The sequence below is a fragment of the Xenopus laevis genome, chromosome 9_10S (genome assembly GCF_017654675.1).
Source record: "Xenopus laevis strain J_2021 chromosome 9_10S, Xenopus_laevis_v10.1, whole genome shotgun sequence".
In the NCBI taxonomy this organism is placed as follows: domain Eukaryota; kingdom Metazoa; phylum Chordata; class Amphibia; order Anura; family Pipidae; genus Xenopus; species Xenopus laevis.
In genome coordinates, this window is record NC_054388.1 from 111,560,550 (window position 1) to 111,578,549 (window position 18,000).

An 18,000-nucleotide genomic window follows, 5' to 3' on the forward strand; every position below is an offset into this window, starting at 1 on the left:
TGAACATCTGATGAATTTGAACACTGAGCTAAGTCAAGGCAGATCACCCCAACAATATCAGTGCCCAACCTCTTATGTATGATTAGAAGAAAATCCTATCAAAAATATTCCAATATCTTGTAAGGCCCCATCTAGAATATGCCGTACAGTTTTGGTCTCCATCACTCAAACAGGACATTATTGTATTAGAGAGGGGACAGAGAAGGGAAACTAAGCTGGTAAAGGGAAAATCTTAGCTATGAGGAAAGACTGGCCAAATTGGGGATGTTCACGCTGGAGAAGAGGCGCTTAAGGGGTGATATGATAACTATGTATAAATATATAAGGGGATCATATAATAATCTCTCTAATGCTTTATTTACCAGTAGGACTTTCCAGCTGACACAATTTCACCCATTCTGATTAGAAGAAAAGAGGTTCCGCCTAAATATTGGGAAGGGGTTTGTTACAGTGAGAGCTGTGAAGATGTGGAATTGTCTCCCTGAATCAGTGGTACAGGCTGATACATCAGATAGGTACAAGGAAGGGTCGGATGCTTTATTCACCAGTAGCTCCTCCCAGCAGACAGGAGGGAGCCAATGAGATTAGAGGAGGGAAAGGGGTGTTACAGGGAGAGCTGGGAAGTGAATCAGGGGTACAGGCTGATACATTAGATAGGTACAAGGAAGGGTCGGATGCTTTATTCACCAGTAGCTCCTCCCAGCAGACAGGAGGGAGCCAATGAGATTAGAGGAGGGAAAGGGGTGTTACAGGGAGAGCTGGGAAGTGAATCAGGGGTACAGGCTGATACATTAGATAGGTATAAGAAGGGGTTGGATGGTGTTTAGCAAGTGAGGGAATACAGGGATATGGGAGATAGCACATGGTCCAAGTTGATCCAGGGACTGGTCCCATTGCCATTTTGGAGTCAGGAAGGAATTTTTCCCCCGCTAAGGCAAATTGGAGAGGCTTCAGATGGGGTTTTTGCCTTCCTCTGGATCAACTGGCAGATAGGTTGTTAATAAAAAAAAAAAAAAAAAAAAGGTTGAACTCGATGGACATGTGTCTTTTTTCAACCTTACTTACTATATTACTATGTTACTATGTAGTTGAAACGTTTCCTAGAAGATTAGAAGATAAAGACTGTTTGAGAAGCAGAGGTGCAACTTCACATTAACATTGAAGAGAATCACATATAAATAAATGTTGTGGGTTATATTTATGAGGGGCGGGCAGGGGGTTGGCAAAGATACATCCCCTTTCAGTCAGGCAGCATTGGTCGGCACAGGCCTTAATGGAGCCCTGTAAGAAAAGGGCTGCCTTGTGCCCACCAGTATTGTGCACGGAACCTCACACAAGCACTCTTTAAATGAGAACTTTGGGGCATGCGTTTGTACCTCTTACTGTTGCAGGTTCTCAGTAAATTACTCTTAAAGACTTTCAATTTTTAACATTTTATTTATTTACTTTATTTGTTCGATAGATCTAAACTGAAACTGTGTGGTCATTTTCATATTCTCTTTTATCTTCAAGAAAAATTTGTAGATCAAGGTGTTGGAAGATATTTATAGATTAACATCCTCGGTGTTGGGTGAAGGACCATCCCAGCTTCAGCCTCTTTGTTTCTACCAGCCTGGTCGCTCCTACTTCCATCTGCCAGAAATGTTTCTTTTCTAGGTTACCATATAATTCGTCAGGACCTCATAAGCAAAGAAGCAGAATAGTTATCCAACTAATATATAGGGTGGAAGCAATGATGGCTGGAGCTGTGTTATTCAGAGAAATGATCGGTCCTGAAAATGATGCGGACTTCACATTCACAGAGATGTCAGGTACTTTTGACACTATCCAGTCATTATACTTAGTCAGGAGGGTATATACACCTGGGCGGTACGACTCTCCACAGCCCTCACCAAAACTCACCACACCGGCCAGGAACCATTGGTAACCTGTTGAACAAACTAAGGGTCCACCGGAGTCACCCTGAAAGAAAAATTAACATTTTAATAATTTATAGATATATACACCCTGGCAATGTTTGCTATATTTCAGTGGGGGAGGTCATGAATATATACTTAAGGCTCCACTGAGCACAATGGACAACACTCTAATACAGGGATCCCCAACCTTTTGAACCCTGTGAGCAACATTCAGAAGTAAAAGGAGTTGGGGAGCAACACTATCATGAAAAATGTTCTTGGGGTGCCAAATAATGGCTGTGATTGGCCATTTGGTAGCCCCTATGTGGATTGTCAACCTACATTGAGGCCCTGTTTGGCAGTGCACCTGGTTTTTATACAACCAAAACTTGCCTCCAAGCCTGGAATTCAGAAATAAGCTCCTGCTTTGAGGCCACTGGGAGCAACATCCAAGGGGTTGGGGAGTAACATGTTGCTCACAAGCTACTGGTTGGGGATCACTGCTCTAATACATACAGATGAAAAATAACTGCTGTGTCGATTGAAATAAACCATTTTTATAGAGTTTTTTTTGGATTTTTAGAAGTGACACAAAATACAATATTTTTGTTGCTAACCAATCGCCGTCTCAACCCACCTGGCATGAGTCTTTGCCGCCACTGAGGTACCCTGCACATATCATGTCATTGTAAACCCTTATTGAACTTGTTCCAGCAGAAGTCGGGGTTTGGTAATAACCATCACACTCGGCTGCACCAATCAGAGGCACAGCTACTTCCTGCAGGGTCTTTGGGTTTGGCAAGCTGGCTGAGAAATAAAGTGTCCGGTTAGGAAAAGATGGCAATAGGGATTTTTGAATTTTAATCTTCTGAAATAGTATATTCTTCCTAACTCAATCATCTATCAATCTACATATCTATCTATATATGAAGTAGTATTTTATGAATAGAACGCCAATTTATCTTAATCAACAAAATAAAACAGGACAAATTCAGTTCTATAGTCACAACATTGTAAGTTCCATAATAATAGATGAGATCCTTCAAACAGTGGAGAAAGTGTTTGTTCATACATCTTTTCAGATACACACTTTCTCCAGCATTAAAAGACCTGCGGAGTGATGATCCTTGTTTATTATAGAGCTAGAATGTATGGTGTATGCCCTGGTAACATTGGTGTTGACTGTGGAGACTAATTGTCTTTTGGTCATCAAGCTGAGCTTTCCACTGAGCACTTGATGAAGCAGGGCACACATGTTACTAACTTCACTCACTGGATGCTTCAATTTACATTCTTACCATTTTTGTTTTTTTCGATGGTTTGAAAAAAAGGTTAACTCCTCCTCATCTAAGTTATATGACTGCATATTTTACTTTGTGACTAGTGATGGCCGAAATTCTCCCATTTGCGAAACGGCAAAAAATTTGCGGAAAAAACTTGAAAATTTACACCAGAAAAGTTTTTATCTATTTTGACACTAGCGTTAAAGTCAATGGCCGATTTTGGTGCGAGCGCCTTTTCGGACACGCGCCCAAAATTCTTTGACACCGGCGAAATTTTGCAGTAGATTTGTGAATTTATTCACTGGCGGCGAAACATGGAGATTCGCCATTAATTCACAGCAGGCGAATTTATTCGCACATCACTATTTGTGACTTTGGAGAAGGAAAGGTAAAATCCAAGGGGGGGGGAGGTACCAAGTTGCTAAGTACCTCCCAGTGATTATATTCACTTACCTGTTACCCCAGGCTGGTGTTCCTTTAGCAATTCTGCAAGGCACATGTGCAGTACAAACATCTTCAGAAAAATTCTGGACTGCACATGTGTCTGTCCAAACTAAAGGGGATGCCCGGAGGAGTGGATGAAGATTGGTGGCTATGATCAGGCATATGCCATTCAACAGTCCCCCTGAACCAAGAAGAACCATGATTACCCCTAATACTTATCAAGAAGAAATCTAAATCAGTTCTGTTAATTTTCTCCATGAAAAGAACTAATAAAATCAATGTTCAAAATATAACAGAATTGGCTGGAGATCCACGATGTGGCCCAAAGACGTTTAAAATGACAGACCTGCTTTAGAGTCCCATAGCTAGCCTGCATTTAGACTGATCTTACCAGATGTTATTGGTAAGAGTATGTCTATGAAGATTCTCATTTATCCAGGTCATAATATTGTCACGATCGCCGCCCGGAGCAGGTCCAGGAGCTCCGGCGCGTCCTCCCCTGCCGGCGTCACTCCCAAAACGCCCATGGCCGCCACGTGGGTAGCGGCGCCGGCGCGATGATGTCAGCGCGTCAACGTCGGCGCAAGGACGCCAATGACGTCACTAGGGCGCCAAATTCAAATATAAAAGCCCTACCAAGACGCCAGAATGTCGCCCAAGAATAGGATTCATTCCTGTGTGTTTCCTGGGTTTCCTGTCTGCTTTTCTGAAGACTTATCTTGTTCCTGTTTATTGCTGACCTCTTGCCTGGACTTTTGGACTTTGCTGATATTCTGCCTGCCCTTGAACCCTTGCCTGGACTTTGGTTATTCTTCTGGTTTACCCCTTGTTGGACACCGCGACCTTGACTCCCTTGTGGGCTTCCTCCTTGATCCTGACAACCTCCCTGGTGGGAGCATCCCGGCTCCCTGACAAATATACAGTATCTAGTAGAATAAAGTCAAAGGCAACTGGACATTTAGAGTTTTTCTTAAAAATGTTTCACCACTCATCCGAGTGGCTTCTTACAGTAAGTTCCACTGAAGTGGTAGCGAATTCAGTTAAACTGAAGAAGCCACTCGGAGGAGTGGTGAAATGTTTTCAAGACAAACGCTAAATGTCCAGTTGCCTTTGACTTTATTCTAGTAGATCCTGTATTTGGTAACAGGAATTGGCTGCCTTAAACAATAAATTATCTGCTTTGGTTTCAATTCCATTGTTCACAGAATATCTGGTACATTTATGATGACTAAATTGAATATATACCTTAACAGGTAAAGATACTTACATTCATACTTAATATTTCCCCAGCCGGTCACCCAGCATTGTAGGCCTGTGGGAAATGTCACAGTAGAATCAGGTAGACAAACTGGAAGGATGTAGTTTGAGTAGGGCGCCTCAGTCATAAGCTCTACAAGGCTGATGTCCCCACTGTCTCCCTCTTTCTGGTAAGCGGGATTATTAATTACCCTCTTAACTGCAATGAGAACCTCTTTATCATCTGGCTGGTCTATCTTGTAGGACCCAAGATACACAGTGACGGAGTAGCTTGCAATGCTGGAAAACAACATAAATATATTTTAGTATTCTTTAAAAATCCATGGAACTAATAACGTTAAGTTTTTTGTAAAATAAACAATTTCGTTTCCAGCCTATGGATTTTTCATAATATTCTACTGAGATAGTGACTTTCATTCTATAAATTGACAAAGGACACGGACCTACAGAGCAAAGTGTTGGGTAAAACAACTGACAAATAAACATCTACCTCTGTCTTTTTCAGGGCAAGTGATATTAGATATTATTTATTGTGTGTTGCACCTTCCACCCTAACCTGCACATAGAAGAATCTCTGCAGGCCTGCTCTAAGTCATACCCTTCCAAACTCCTATTCATCATTTAAATGACCAGAGCAGGGCATGTTTTTGCATCCCCTATTACCTTTGCACTTCTACATAAGTAACCCTTATTATGCTTACATTTGATAAAGTTGAGGATATACTAGGAACTGCTTTCCTTCCCAATTTGCAAAACAAAGACTATCCTCCCTACCAATAAATTCCCTAAATCACTGTTTTTCCTTTCTTCTAATAATTTGAACCAATTATGTTCTTTTCTTCTAAGTTATTGAATTTTTCATATAGGATAAACTAAAAAAAAAAAACTAATTTTGTACGTAATTATGTATAATATATGGTGTTTGTTTTACTTTGGGCTAAAAACTATAATTATCTTTAAAAATAGCCCCTTTTTTGGAGCTCCCTATAGATGTTTACTGGTCCCTGTCTGTGTGTCAAATGAGGGCGGGGAGTGTCCTAACGGTCCCCACCAGAAGGACAGTAGGAGGGGGACAGCCAATCACAGCCCTGCAGTCACACAAGCACAGACAGGCTTCAGTTCCCTATCAGGTCCTGCTAGCTGCTGATTGGTTCCTGTCCTACAGTGCAGTGAGCTGAGAGCCGCCTGCTCCCCTGCACAAACTGGGAATTCAGCAAGCAGGAAGTGGACCCTATTCTGGTGCCTTCTCCCATACTTTAGCTGATTACATTGGGACTGGAGAAGCTTGATATTGATGAGTAGTATCTGTGTCTACATGAAATTGGTGTGCAAAAGTTTTATTGAGTTGTACTTCCATGTCCAAACCAAACCATACCACAGCAACTGCCGTTTTTGCTACCCACCTAGGATTAGGGAAACAGTGAGCTGCTGAGACGACCCACAGGCTGTTAATAAGAGTTCCACCGCAGAAGTGTTTTCCATTGCTCCTCAAGCTGACTTGCCAGGGCCATTCTCCTTGCTGTGAATCCTGCCCCCCCATAATGCGGCTGGACACCAAAGGTTTTCCACATTCTGCAGGAAAGTGTACAATCAGTTGTGGGAACGATATGTTTCACCTAAATCTTGTTGTTTGTTTAAATGAACTTGAGAAGGAGTTCTTTGGCTTATCATCTTGCACTTTGCACCTCATTTAGATGCTGAAATGACTTAATTAAATGGGGAAACTTTATTGTTTCCATAAAATCAAAAATAATGCTTGAAATGCCTTTTGCCACAAGACTAATTTTGACATAATAATGATAGAAAGGAGGACATTGTGCACTAATATGAACAGTTTTGCAATCTTGGAAATTTGATACAAGGCAAAGTGTTATTTAGTTTCACCCACAATGCCTTATGCTGTTCCTGATAAGAAAAAACTCCAAGGTGCCCTGAACATGTAGATAAGCAAAACACAAAGAGAAATGCATTACAGCAGTAGAGTTCTCAAATCATTACCCCGCTTGCTGTTCTATACATTTGCTTTTGAAGCTGTGGGCTGAACTATAACTCTCTGATTAATGTGGTCTTTAACTCATGAGAAGACCTGGCAGTGATACCAAGATGAATAAAAAAAAAATCCAGTGTTTGGCTATGCTGAAAATGACTATACAATTAGCGTATTAATAAATAAAAAATACCACTGATGCAATATTAATTAAGGGACAAAGTGAGCTCATGTGTTGGTTGTTAGAGGGAACAACAAATCACTTTTTCAAAGAATCCAGAATTTTATTGTACGTGATGGAAGGATCTTGCCATTAATAATGAGAACATAATGATCAGCAAAAGCCTTTGTTATAGTCAATGTCTGTGCCCAGGAGGAACTCATCTGGCACAATAGAGTCTTTCATGGGCTAAAAGGCTGATGGCAAATCTGAGATATGTGTTTCCGGTAAACTTAGAGTATATGAGCATGAGTACAATGGAACAATAGTGTGAGATTTCAGTTGGATAATTATCTGGAAAATTAATTCAACATTAACCAGCTGGATTTGGTACTGGGCAAAACCAGGTAGAACATCTATCTATCTACATCTACATCTACATTGTCAGGGAGCCGGGAGCCCCCTCTGGGGAGTAGTCCGGATCTAGGAGGAAGCCCCTCAGGAGGGATCAGGATCGTGGTATCCAGGGATTAAGCAGAAAGGGTAATCGGGTTCAGGCTACAGGTCACAAGGTAGGCAGAATATAATCAAAGTCCAAAGTCCAGGCAGGGGGTCAATAGCAGGCAGAGAATCAGCGAAGTCCAGGTCCAGGCAAAGGGTCACAACAAGGAATCAGGCAGATATAAGTAGGGAAAACAGCAAGGGAACCCAGGAAACTCTCAGGGAACAGAATCCTATTTTCGGGCGCCATCTTGGCGTCTCAGGCGTCCTTTTATGTTTGAATTTGGCGCCCTTGCGCCAGCGTCAGCGCGCCTGCGACCGTCGCGCCGCGCTGACGTCACGGCGCCGGCGTCGGAACCCACGTGGGTTGACTGGGCGCCGCCATCTTGAATTCTTCGCCGCCGGGAGCGGACGCGACTCCTCGCGCTCCCGGCGGTCTTGACATACATCTATCTATCTATCTATCTATCTATCTATCTATCTATCTATCTATCTATCTATCTATCTATCTATCTGTCTAGCAATAGTTTCCATTTATGAACACTTAGTGATATCACTACAGTTGGGACATTTTCCTGTTCACTTCCCCATCAACAGCCACACAATGCATTTCAGTGAAAGTTACAGCTTGTAGGCTTTTGCATATCCTCATGTAGTGATGGGAAGATTTCATTGGTACCACATGCACACACAGCAAACACATAATCCATTTCAAAGACAGAAGGGTGGGACTGTGTTTGCTTGAAACATGAAAATGTTTTCTCTTTATGGAACATAATGATATCTCACACTTACCTGTAGCACCAGTAATCCCAAGGAGACCTGAAGGAAGAGAATTGTTAGAGTATTAATGTTTGTAATTAAAGGATATGATAATTAGTGAAAGGGAGGTATCAGTAACAGATCCCTCTCCCATTAATTTACTGTACCAAACATGAGAAGCCTTAAAGGGGACATATACCATCATTTTCAACTTTGGCTGAATGTAACCCTTTTGTAATAAAATTCAATAAAACAATGTGTTTAAGATACCTTTTGGTTCAAGTTTCTGTGTTATCGTAGATTTTCTTATCTCGCTCCTCCCTTTCTCTTCATTTCCTGTGCTGGTATCTGCACAGTCTGGCCGGGCGGCCGTCGGCCGTCTCTTTCTTTCACTGGCTTTTTCTCTACAAGGAGCAGCCACTGAGAAGGACTGGGCGTGTATAGGGGGGAGGCGCTGTTATCGAGCTAATCTCGGCGCCACGTCAATCACGCTGGGGTCCTTCTCAGGGCAGCCTGTGCGCGTTCCTGTCCTTCTCCTGCGCACGAGCAGACAGCAACAGGAGCGAGCGAGTGAGGACGTCTGCTGCTGCGCTATTACTGATATCCACTCCAGCATAATTTGAGTGCGGACTCTTCCTACTACCCTGCCTGCAATTGTAGGGTGAGTTGCAGGGAGACTGGGGAAGTGCTGGGGCAGGACATTCCTGCGATTTAGTCGCAGTTGGACGGCAGATGTCAGCGCAAGTGAAGTGTAGGTAGATAATGTACAACTCCCTGCTCCCCAGGATTTCGCAAAAAACTTGCGCTACTTTCCCTTTTGCCCTTTTGTCTAGTGAAGTTGACCAGAAGTTCTTGCAGTTTCAGGGGGTCGGTGGAAGCCTGGGGGTCGCCTGAAGCCCCTCCCAGCAGCCGGGGAAGTGTAATCAGAAGTCGCTGCTTGTGCGGCTCCGTCAGTGAATAAAGTGTAGTTATTATGTGCGGGTCAAGGATGCAGAAGTCTCATGAGAACTAGTGTTGGGCCCCGGGCTGTGAGTGTGGCCCCTGGATGCTGCAAGTAAACTCCCTGCTTGGCGACGCTCTAAGTCACAGAGTCGCACTGAGCTGCCCCTCCAAGTTATGACGGATGCTGCAGGTAAAGTACCGGCTTTGCGATGCGCTAAATCTCATGCTACGAGTTATGACAGAGCCGCAGCTCAGTGGCAGCTCAGTGTGACTCAGAGACTAACAGGTCTGAGACTTAGCGCATATCTGAATATGAAGGTTATGCAAAATGTCCCCTTTAAATTGTATGGAATATATTGGTAAAATATTGTATATAACCAAAAGTCGATAATTCCAGTCTTTCTAAAAGGGGAATTGCATCCAGTAAAATTTAATTGACACAAGGTCAACTGGTTGTAGCTCCAAGGTTTGTCTATGTCAAAAATGCACTTGTCCATGATGTGGAACATGAAGAAGCAAATGAAGCAGAGCTCAGTGCAACCAAGTGCAAGATGAGCTTTGGATGCAATAGCATCAATCCCACACGAGGCATCTTGCTGATATCTTACATATAGAGATAATTATCTCATTTTTGTTCTTTATTATATGACACTGGAATCAGACATGGGGATAAAGGACAAGACTTGTTCAGTGCTGGGAAACTGGGCTTAAAGCTTCCAACTCCAGTTGCAGGAACAAAGAACATGGAGCCAGATTTATACTGATCAGCTGGGATTCTCATTGGAGGATTATTTGCATTTTAAAGCAGCTGCTGGAAAGTTTATGAAAAGTTTAATTGTGCAATATTACTTTAAGACTACATCTTCCAGAATGCCTCAATCTTCATTAGATCTTACATTTTTCTTGAATTTGAAGTCCAGCCAGAACTAAGTAAAGTTTGGTTAAGTGGTGCAGTGCAGCAGGGTTTACTACTTCTTTAAGCCCAGTTTCCCAGCACTGAACAAGTCTGTCCTTTATCCCCATGTCTGATTCCACTTTCATATAATGAAGAAATAAAATACATAATTATCTCTATATGTAAGATAAGAGCAAGATGCCTGACATGGTGCATTTATGACTACGTTTTTTAGTCATTTCTATAGAAAACTAGGGGGCGCTGTGAGTCAGTGTTGCAGATGGGTTTACAACCAATTTGAGGAGCAGTAAAAAAACCTATCTGCGAATAATGTGCGAGTGACCTGATACCCACAGGACCCATCAGTCAGACATGTCGGACCGGCTTCCGCACAAATCTTGTGGGACACGGTCGTGTTCAAGTTGAGCTTTTTTCCCACTTTTCCAACCCCCAAACTTACTCTTCCTGCCGTCAGCTACAGCAGGGGTCCCCAACCTTTTTTACCCATGAGCCACATTCAAATGTACAAAGTATTGGGGAGCAACACAAGCATGAAACGGTCCCTTGGGGTGCCAAATAAGGTCTATGATTGGCTATTTGGTAGCCCCTTTGTGGACTGGCAGCATACAAGAGGCTCTACTTGGCACTATACTTCATTTTTATGCAATTAAAACTTACCTTCAAGCTTGGAATTCAAAAATAAACACCTGCTTTGAGGACCCTGAGAGCAACATCCAAGGGGTTGGAGAGCAACATGTTGCTCACGAGCTACTGGTTGGGGATCACTGAGCTACAGGAACCTCCATTTTTATGTGCCTATTTTGCCCACTTTCATGACAGCATACATGGATGGGTCAGGTGGGTCTATAAATGGAGGCGATGCCCGGGTTCAGGTTGGGTGTGGGCCAGGAGTAGGCAGGTTATGATCAGGTGCAGGTTGAGTTTTTCTCAACCTGCACATCACTACTATCTGCTGTGCTAATAGACAGCTAAGGTCTACACAAGTCCAACCCCCAGAAGAGATTATGGGTTCTACAAAGAATTTAACAGACAAACAATAGCTGTGTATAAGGAAGAAACGTTACATGTTTAACGTTTAATGGGTAAATAAAGGTTGGGAGAGTCATAGGAACTTCCTTGTAGGCAAAGCAGTTCTGAATCCCTGTAGGTCTAAATAACCACATCCAGCTTCCCCAAATGCACCTCTAAAAACTGGTGTCAGGTTTCCTGTACTTATTTTAAGCAGAATCAGAATGTTTTGTTCTGACTTTCAAATCTAGGTAGGCTTCATATCCAAACCCATTTTGTACACTTGAGAAAGTGCTTGGCCCGAAACACGTCGTGTGCTCACACTGCTAATAAAATAACACTTGCGGTTTACTTAATACGGCCTTACAGCTGTTTCATTCCTACATTTTGAAGTTGCCCTATTGTACATGTATGTCTAGCCATACTTTGCACATGCCTGTTATTTAGACTTAGTCACTCAAAGCCAATTAATGGTCCCCAATTAGGAGTTGGGAGTCTGAATGACTTTGGTCCAATAAAGCCTCTGAGATGATTCCTTTTGTGAAGAAGATGTATTAGAGCTCACTCTTGTAATATCACCAGAAATCTTGTATCTTTACTTGAATGACCAGAGTTTTGCCCCCACCCCACCCCACTACACCAACAGAGAATGGTAGAACAGAAGGAATACGTAAGTGTATAGAAATGGGAAGGTATAGGTAATGACCCTTTTGAGCTTAAGGAGAAGAAAGCAAACTGACACATGAGCCATGGGTAGGGCAAAGTATTGAGAAATATGAGATATAATGGGACAACATGATGGTGGGTGGATAAAGGGGGAGCAGAAGGCCTTGAGGGGTGGGAGGTTGGTGGTGCATAGGGAAGCATGAGGCAATGCTGATACTGATATTTTAGATTCTTGGCTAAACAGGTATTTAGGGCAGGTGAATATGATAAAAGGAAAAAAAAGAAAAAAATCCAAAGTTGTGACAGAAGGACCTTAATGACAAGCACGCACACACACAAAACCAACACATTTCATGCCCTTGGCTGCAAACTTCAACACACAGGTATTTAGGACAAATAAACCTGACATATATAGGAAATCATTTCTGTTTTGCTCTAAAACCTCCACCTCAGTAATAAAAATCTGCAAGGTTGTGATAAGAACAATACTGCCACCCACACAAAGAAGAACACAAAGGCCAGTATGGGGTCATATTCTCACACTCCTCACTATGAGAACATTGGGGCCTACGTTGATCAAGCACTTCATGCGCATGCAATCACACCTGCAATGTGAGTTTTAAATATATTCTTATCACAAAAGAAGGATCCAACTCATAGGAGCACCTTTTACTACAAAGTTCTTCTCTACCAACATCCCTCTAAGAAGCCCCCTAGGAACTAAAGTCATGTAATAGTCCGTTAAGCATCCAATCAATTACAGAGAAGATAGAATTCTCTCAACACCTACTTCTACTCTCCCATAGGCATAGGGGGAGTTTTGTGTTTGGGGAGGCTGTCTGTAGACTCTTTCTATCTGGATTCATTTGCCGTATTCATTTTCATGTATAAAACCCCAGAACATGTCAGAATAAATGCAATAACAATATCATGTAGAACAATCCAGATTACAAGATAAATACAGTGAATTCTTCTTTTATTACACATCACAGAACACATAGTAAAACAAAACTGTACCTATTCCATGTATAATGAACCCTACAACAGATGGTAGGATAAATACAGTGTCAGCCGATAATAACCCCAGGGCGCATTGTAGGATAATGGCAACTTCATTACTAACACCTTCCAGAACACAATGGAGGATAAATTCAGTGCCACCTCACTGTAAATACCTCCATCCTGACCTTTATCTATCTATGTTCACTTAGGGGCACATTTAGTAAGGGTCGAATATCGAGGGTTAATTAACCCTCGATATTTGACCGTTCGAAGTAAAATCCTTCGACTTCGAATATCGAAGTCGAAGGATTTACCGCATTTCCTTTGTTCGTACATTCGAAGGAAAATCGTTTGAACGATTCGAACGATTTTAATCCATCGATCGAACGATTTTACTTCGATCAAAAAAAGCTAGAAAAGCCTATGGGGACCTTCCCCATAGGCTAAAATTGATGCTCGGTAGGTTTTAGGTGGCGAAGTAGGGGTCGAAGTTTTTTTTAAAGAGACAGTACTTCGACTATCAAATGGTCGAATAGTCGAACGATTTTTAGAATCGTTCGATTCGAAGTTGTAGTCTTCGAAGGTCAAAGTAGCCAATTTGATGGTCGAAGTAGCCAAAAAAAAACATTTGAAATTCAAGGTATGTTTTATTCTATTCCTTCATTCGAGCTAAGTAAATGTACCCCCATGACTAGAGCCATTAATACATGGTATCCCTAAGAACAGTGTCTTGCTACTAGTCTAACAGAAACTTGAATATTGTAAGAAATAAAATACCCATAACATTAAATACAAGGCTATGTTATTTTTAATACATTATTATTATTGTATTCAGCCCTGTGCCATTTGGGCACTAGCATTTTATATATACTATATAATATATATATATATATATATATATATATATATATATACAGTCAATGTTGAGGATAAACAGCCTTTGCCATCCCTCTATACCCTGTATATATATATATACGTATAGACAGAGCCAGTGGCAGCAAGTGGCCCTTGCTGTGTGTTGTAGAGAGTCACTTACCCGGGTTGAGCAGTAGAAGAACTTGTAGTAGAGGAAACATGTTCATTCTTCTCTTTCCAGCACAGGACTGGTCATTGCCTCTGTTACAATCTCATGTTATTATAACTAATAACTAGCCTATTGGTTCTATTATGTTGTAAGAATGCTGAGTAACCTGTTTTTTGTACTTCAACCTGTGTACAAATAATGAAACGCCCCAATACCTCTCCACTGTGTGAGATCTGACCATCTAGTTTTACTTTACACCTCTGACGTTGCTCTTTCTCTAAGCCTTCTCTCTTCCCGGTCTTCTCCAATTGTGTGTTTGCATTTCCAGCACTATAGACTTAAACAGTCCTACCCACCCCCTGTCCAGACCTGCCTCTCATCTGTGCCCTAGGGCTAATGTCTCTCTATGTATATTCATTATCACCTCTTGAAAAGAGACATATCAAATAACAAGTGAATCTTTTATATTCATACGTGCCTCAAAATGCCCAGTCATCATCCAAAGTCTTAGGCTTATCCATAAAAAAGGGAAACTGTAAAATGCTGTTAATAAGCCTACTTTTTGTACATCTCTTGTTTAAATCAAACAATATTTTTGAAGTTTTGTAATATTTGGATGAAGAACAGTTTTGCTTTAAGCAACACCATGCATTTATAGACCTACTCTGCCATTGATGTCTCAGGAAAACAGTGATCCCCAACCAGTGGTTTATAAGCAACATGTTCCTCGACAACTCCTTGGATGTTGCTCCCAGTGGCCTCAAAGCAGGTCAGTGGCGTAACTATAATACAGCAGACCGCGCGGTTGCGGGGGGGCCCGGGGGACAGAGGGGCCCGGACCAAGGGGTCTGCTGAATGGAAATTCCTTGAACACTGTGTGCGGCAACCGCCACAAGTAATTTAACGGCAGAGCGGTGGGGCGGATCGGAGGACAGGACAGGATGTGCGAGCGCTGAAGCGGATGCGTGTATGCGCATGCAGGTACATACGTGCGTGCAGCTAAGCCGGGGCCCCTGAAGATTTTTTTGCAGGGGGGTCCGGTTAGCTGTAGTTACGCCGCTGAAGCAGGTGCTTATTTTTGAATTCCAGACTTGAAGGCAAGAGCCTCCTGCAGCTCCAATCCACATAGGGATCAATTGGCACCTATCTTGCACCACCCAGGAACATTTTTCATGCTTGTGTTGCTCCCCAACTCCTTTTACATTTGAATGTGGCTTGTGGGTAAAAAACATTGGGAAACCCTGACCTAGAGCAAGGGACCCCCCTCAGCTCATAACAAAGTTAAAGATACATTAATATAACAGTAAGTTAGTTTTGACCCCCATCCTATTTATTATCAACAGTAAGGTTCCAGATATGCAAATAGGAACTTTCCCCAAATTCCATGCTAATGCCTTTGGGCTAAGCCTGCTCTAACCACTGCCCCAAGTTTCCCCCAGATTGGTTACCCACACAGATTTGGAACCACTGCCCTAGAGATTTATTATTTGGCTTCATTGGCCAGCGGACATGAATGAATTAAGAAAAGCCAGGGTCAGGCTATCCTAGCAGACCAAACATCACCTGGTGGACCTTGGTCCTAGTAGGTGCTTGTCTAGAAGAATTATCTTCTGTCCATCCTTATTTTCCCTATGGAATTCAAAAACCTATATCATATGACACCTCTATTATTATACTGTACCTCTATTGCAATGGCAGAATGGGCCAAGTAGTATTGGTAGGCAACCACACCCCTTTAGCAGTAAAGATCTGTGTCTCCAAAGATGCCCCAGTAGCTCCCCATCTTCTTTTCTGCTGATTCACTGCACATGCTCTGTGCTGCTGTCACTTACTGAGCTTAGGGAGCCACTCACAATATACAGTACACATAGAATAGAAATGTCACAATATAAGGCTGATTAGTAATTAATGCAGATAATTACTACATGGCAGCACAGAAACCAGTGCAATTAGCATCAGAATTTAATAATCAGCAAACCTGTAGCATCAGCTTATATTACAGACCAACCTCATTTTCTGCTGGATAATTTGTGAAGTTCTCCTTTAAGCTGAATTCAGCTGTGGTGCAAGGCAGGTGGTAAGTACAAAGCTTTATTGTATGAATGATACACAAACTAAGGGGTATCCAAGGTGACACCCATGTACTACCTACTGCCTGTGCTTTATGAATACAGAGATATATCCATAGGAAGACACATGTAAACTATGGGGCAAGAAAGGTTAAACTTGTGAGATTGTTGTTGTCTTATCCCATATTAGCCATGTAATTATGTAATTATATTTGACCTCCATTCTTAGCAGACCAACCAAACTGGGTGCGTGAGAACTTCATTAACGATACTCCAGTAATTGAGTGTAGTTGCGCTAAGGATTATCTTTACAGTATGAATTCATAGAAGTCTCTTTGCACAAACAGTTTCCCTTCCACTGAAAGCAAATGTGTATAATCCCTTCTAATTAACATCTATCCTATGTCATGTCCTGACCTCCTGTTTATTCTCTCTCTCACCTTTAAATTTTCAGTTATTCCCCAAACAAGAACAGAAGCTTTTTCTGTAAAAATAACTTAATGTTTGTTGTCAAAATGGTTTCCTGGTACAACAGCCCTGCCTTGTTTTATAGCTGAGATTCTAGCCATCTATAAGAGAGATCCCTAACTATAACCTTATGCTTAGATACATACCCAAGTATCCAATACTATCACCCATCAAAGACACATTAGTCTAGAATCCTATATCAATCATTAAAGTCTCCAAGTTTGCCCAGGCCTAGATTCCAATATCAACCATGGAAGCCTCTAAGCTTGCCAATGTCTAGAATCCCATATCAACAATTAAAGTCTCCAAGTTTGCCCAGGCCTAGATTCCAATATCAACCATGGAAGCCTCTAAGTTTGCCAACGTCTAGAATCCCATATCAACCATTAAAGTCTCCAAGTTTGCCCAGTCTAAAAGCCCATCTCTAATATCGAAGGCTCCAAGTCTGGAATTCTATAGAAACCATTACAGTGTCCAACTTTACCCAGGTCTACAATCCCACATTAACCATATAAGCCTACTAGTTTATTCAGGAGAAGCATCCAATATCAACTATAAAAGTCTCCAGATTTGCCCAGGACTAGAATCCTATATCTACCACTTGGCATCTTAAAGTTTACGCAGATCTACAATCCCATACTATTCATAACCCTGACATACAATACTAACTCTTTTTTTGGCCAGGTCTAGAAAACAATATCTAATATAGAAGTCTCCAAGATTCCAAATTCCAACATGCGCCCCCCCCAACTCCCAAGACAACGAGCCAAGGGGGCGGCCACGTCAGTCTTGCCATGCGATCATCATCTAGAAACCCATATTTACTATAGAAGGCGCCAAGATTGCTCCAAGCATCATTTCCTAGTTTTCTAGCAAATCTTCAATTGGTTGCCATAGATGACTAGTTCTGGCACAGACATTTATATTAACTTCATTACACCTTGAAGATGACTTGCTCTTATGCCGAGCGTTACTGAGGAATGAATTTTTTTGCCAGATTCGCATTGATATTCCACATTTGAATTTTTTTCATGAAACTGCTGCAAACATTTGCTGCAAATTTTTTTCATGTTTCCGACAAAACAAACAAAACACGCTCATTGAATGCATTTAGAGTGAGAAAAAATTGTGTGTAAAAAAAAAATTGTCGCTTATTGACTTTTTTTTTTTTCATTTCATAAATATTTTAGCAGTTTCACAACTTTTTTAACGAAGCAAACGGGAAATATTCACTCATCCCTACCGAGCGTCTTTAAGCCCTGCCATTTAGAGATGGCATAATACTTGACACTGAGGCTACCCAGATATCATCTGCTCTGATTTAGTTTTCTAATACAAAATGGGACCTGTTATCCAGAATTCTCGGGACCTGGGGTTTTCCCAGATAATGGATCTTTCCTTAATTTGGATCTTCATACCTTAAGTCTACTAAAAAATCATATAACGATTAAATAAACCCAATAGGCTGGTTTTGCTTCCAATAAGGATTCATTATATCTAAATTGGGATCAATTACAAGTTAAAGTAAATCATTTTTTAAAATAAGGATTATTTGGACAAAATTTAGTCTATGGGAGATGGCCTTTCTATAACTCGGAGCTTTCTGGATTAAG

General features: G+C 41.6%; 1 protein-coding gene across 1 annotated transcript in view; it reads right to left on the bottom strand.

Annotated features, from left to right (window-relative positions):
* LOC108702348 (transmembrane protease serine 9) overlaps nt 1-14,171 on the bottom strand; it is a 64,347-nt gene extending 50,176 nt beyond the window's left edge. The window contains exons 1-6 of the mRNA XM_041578124.1: nt 13,863-14,171; nt 8,326-8,352; nt 6,286-6,454; nt 4,893-5,161; nt 2,536-2,705; nt 1,689-1,962 (exon numbers count right to left, since the gene is read on the bottom strand). Coding sequence (XP_041434058.1) covers nt 1,689-1,962; nt 2,536-2,705; nt 4,893-5,161; nt 6,286-6,454; nt 8,326-8,352; nt 13,863-13,908 — 955 coding nt within the window. The 5' untranslated portion in view covers nt 13,909-14,171. The remainder of the gene's footprint in view (nt 1-1,688; nt 1,963-2,535; nt 2,706-4,892; nt 5,162-6,285; nt 6,455-8,325; nt 8,353-13,862) is intronic.
* Between the last annotated feature and the right edge of the window lie 3,829 nt (nt 14,172-18,000).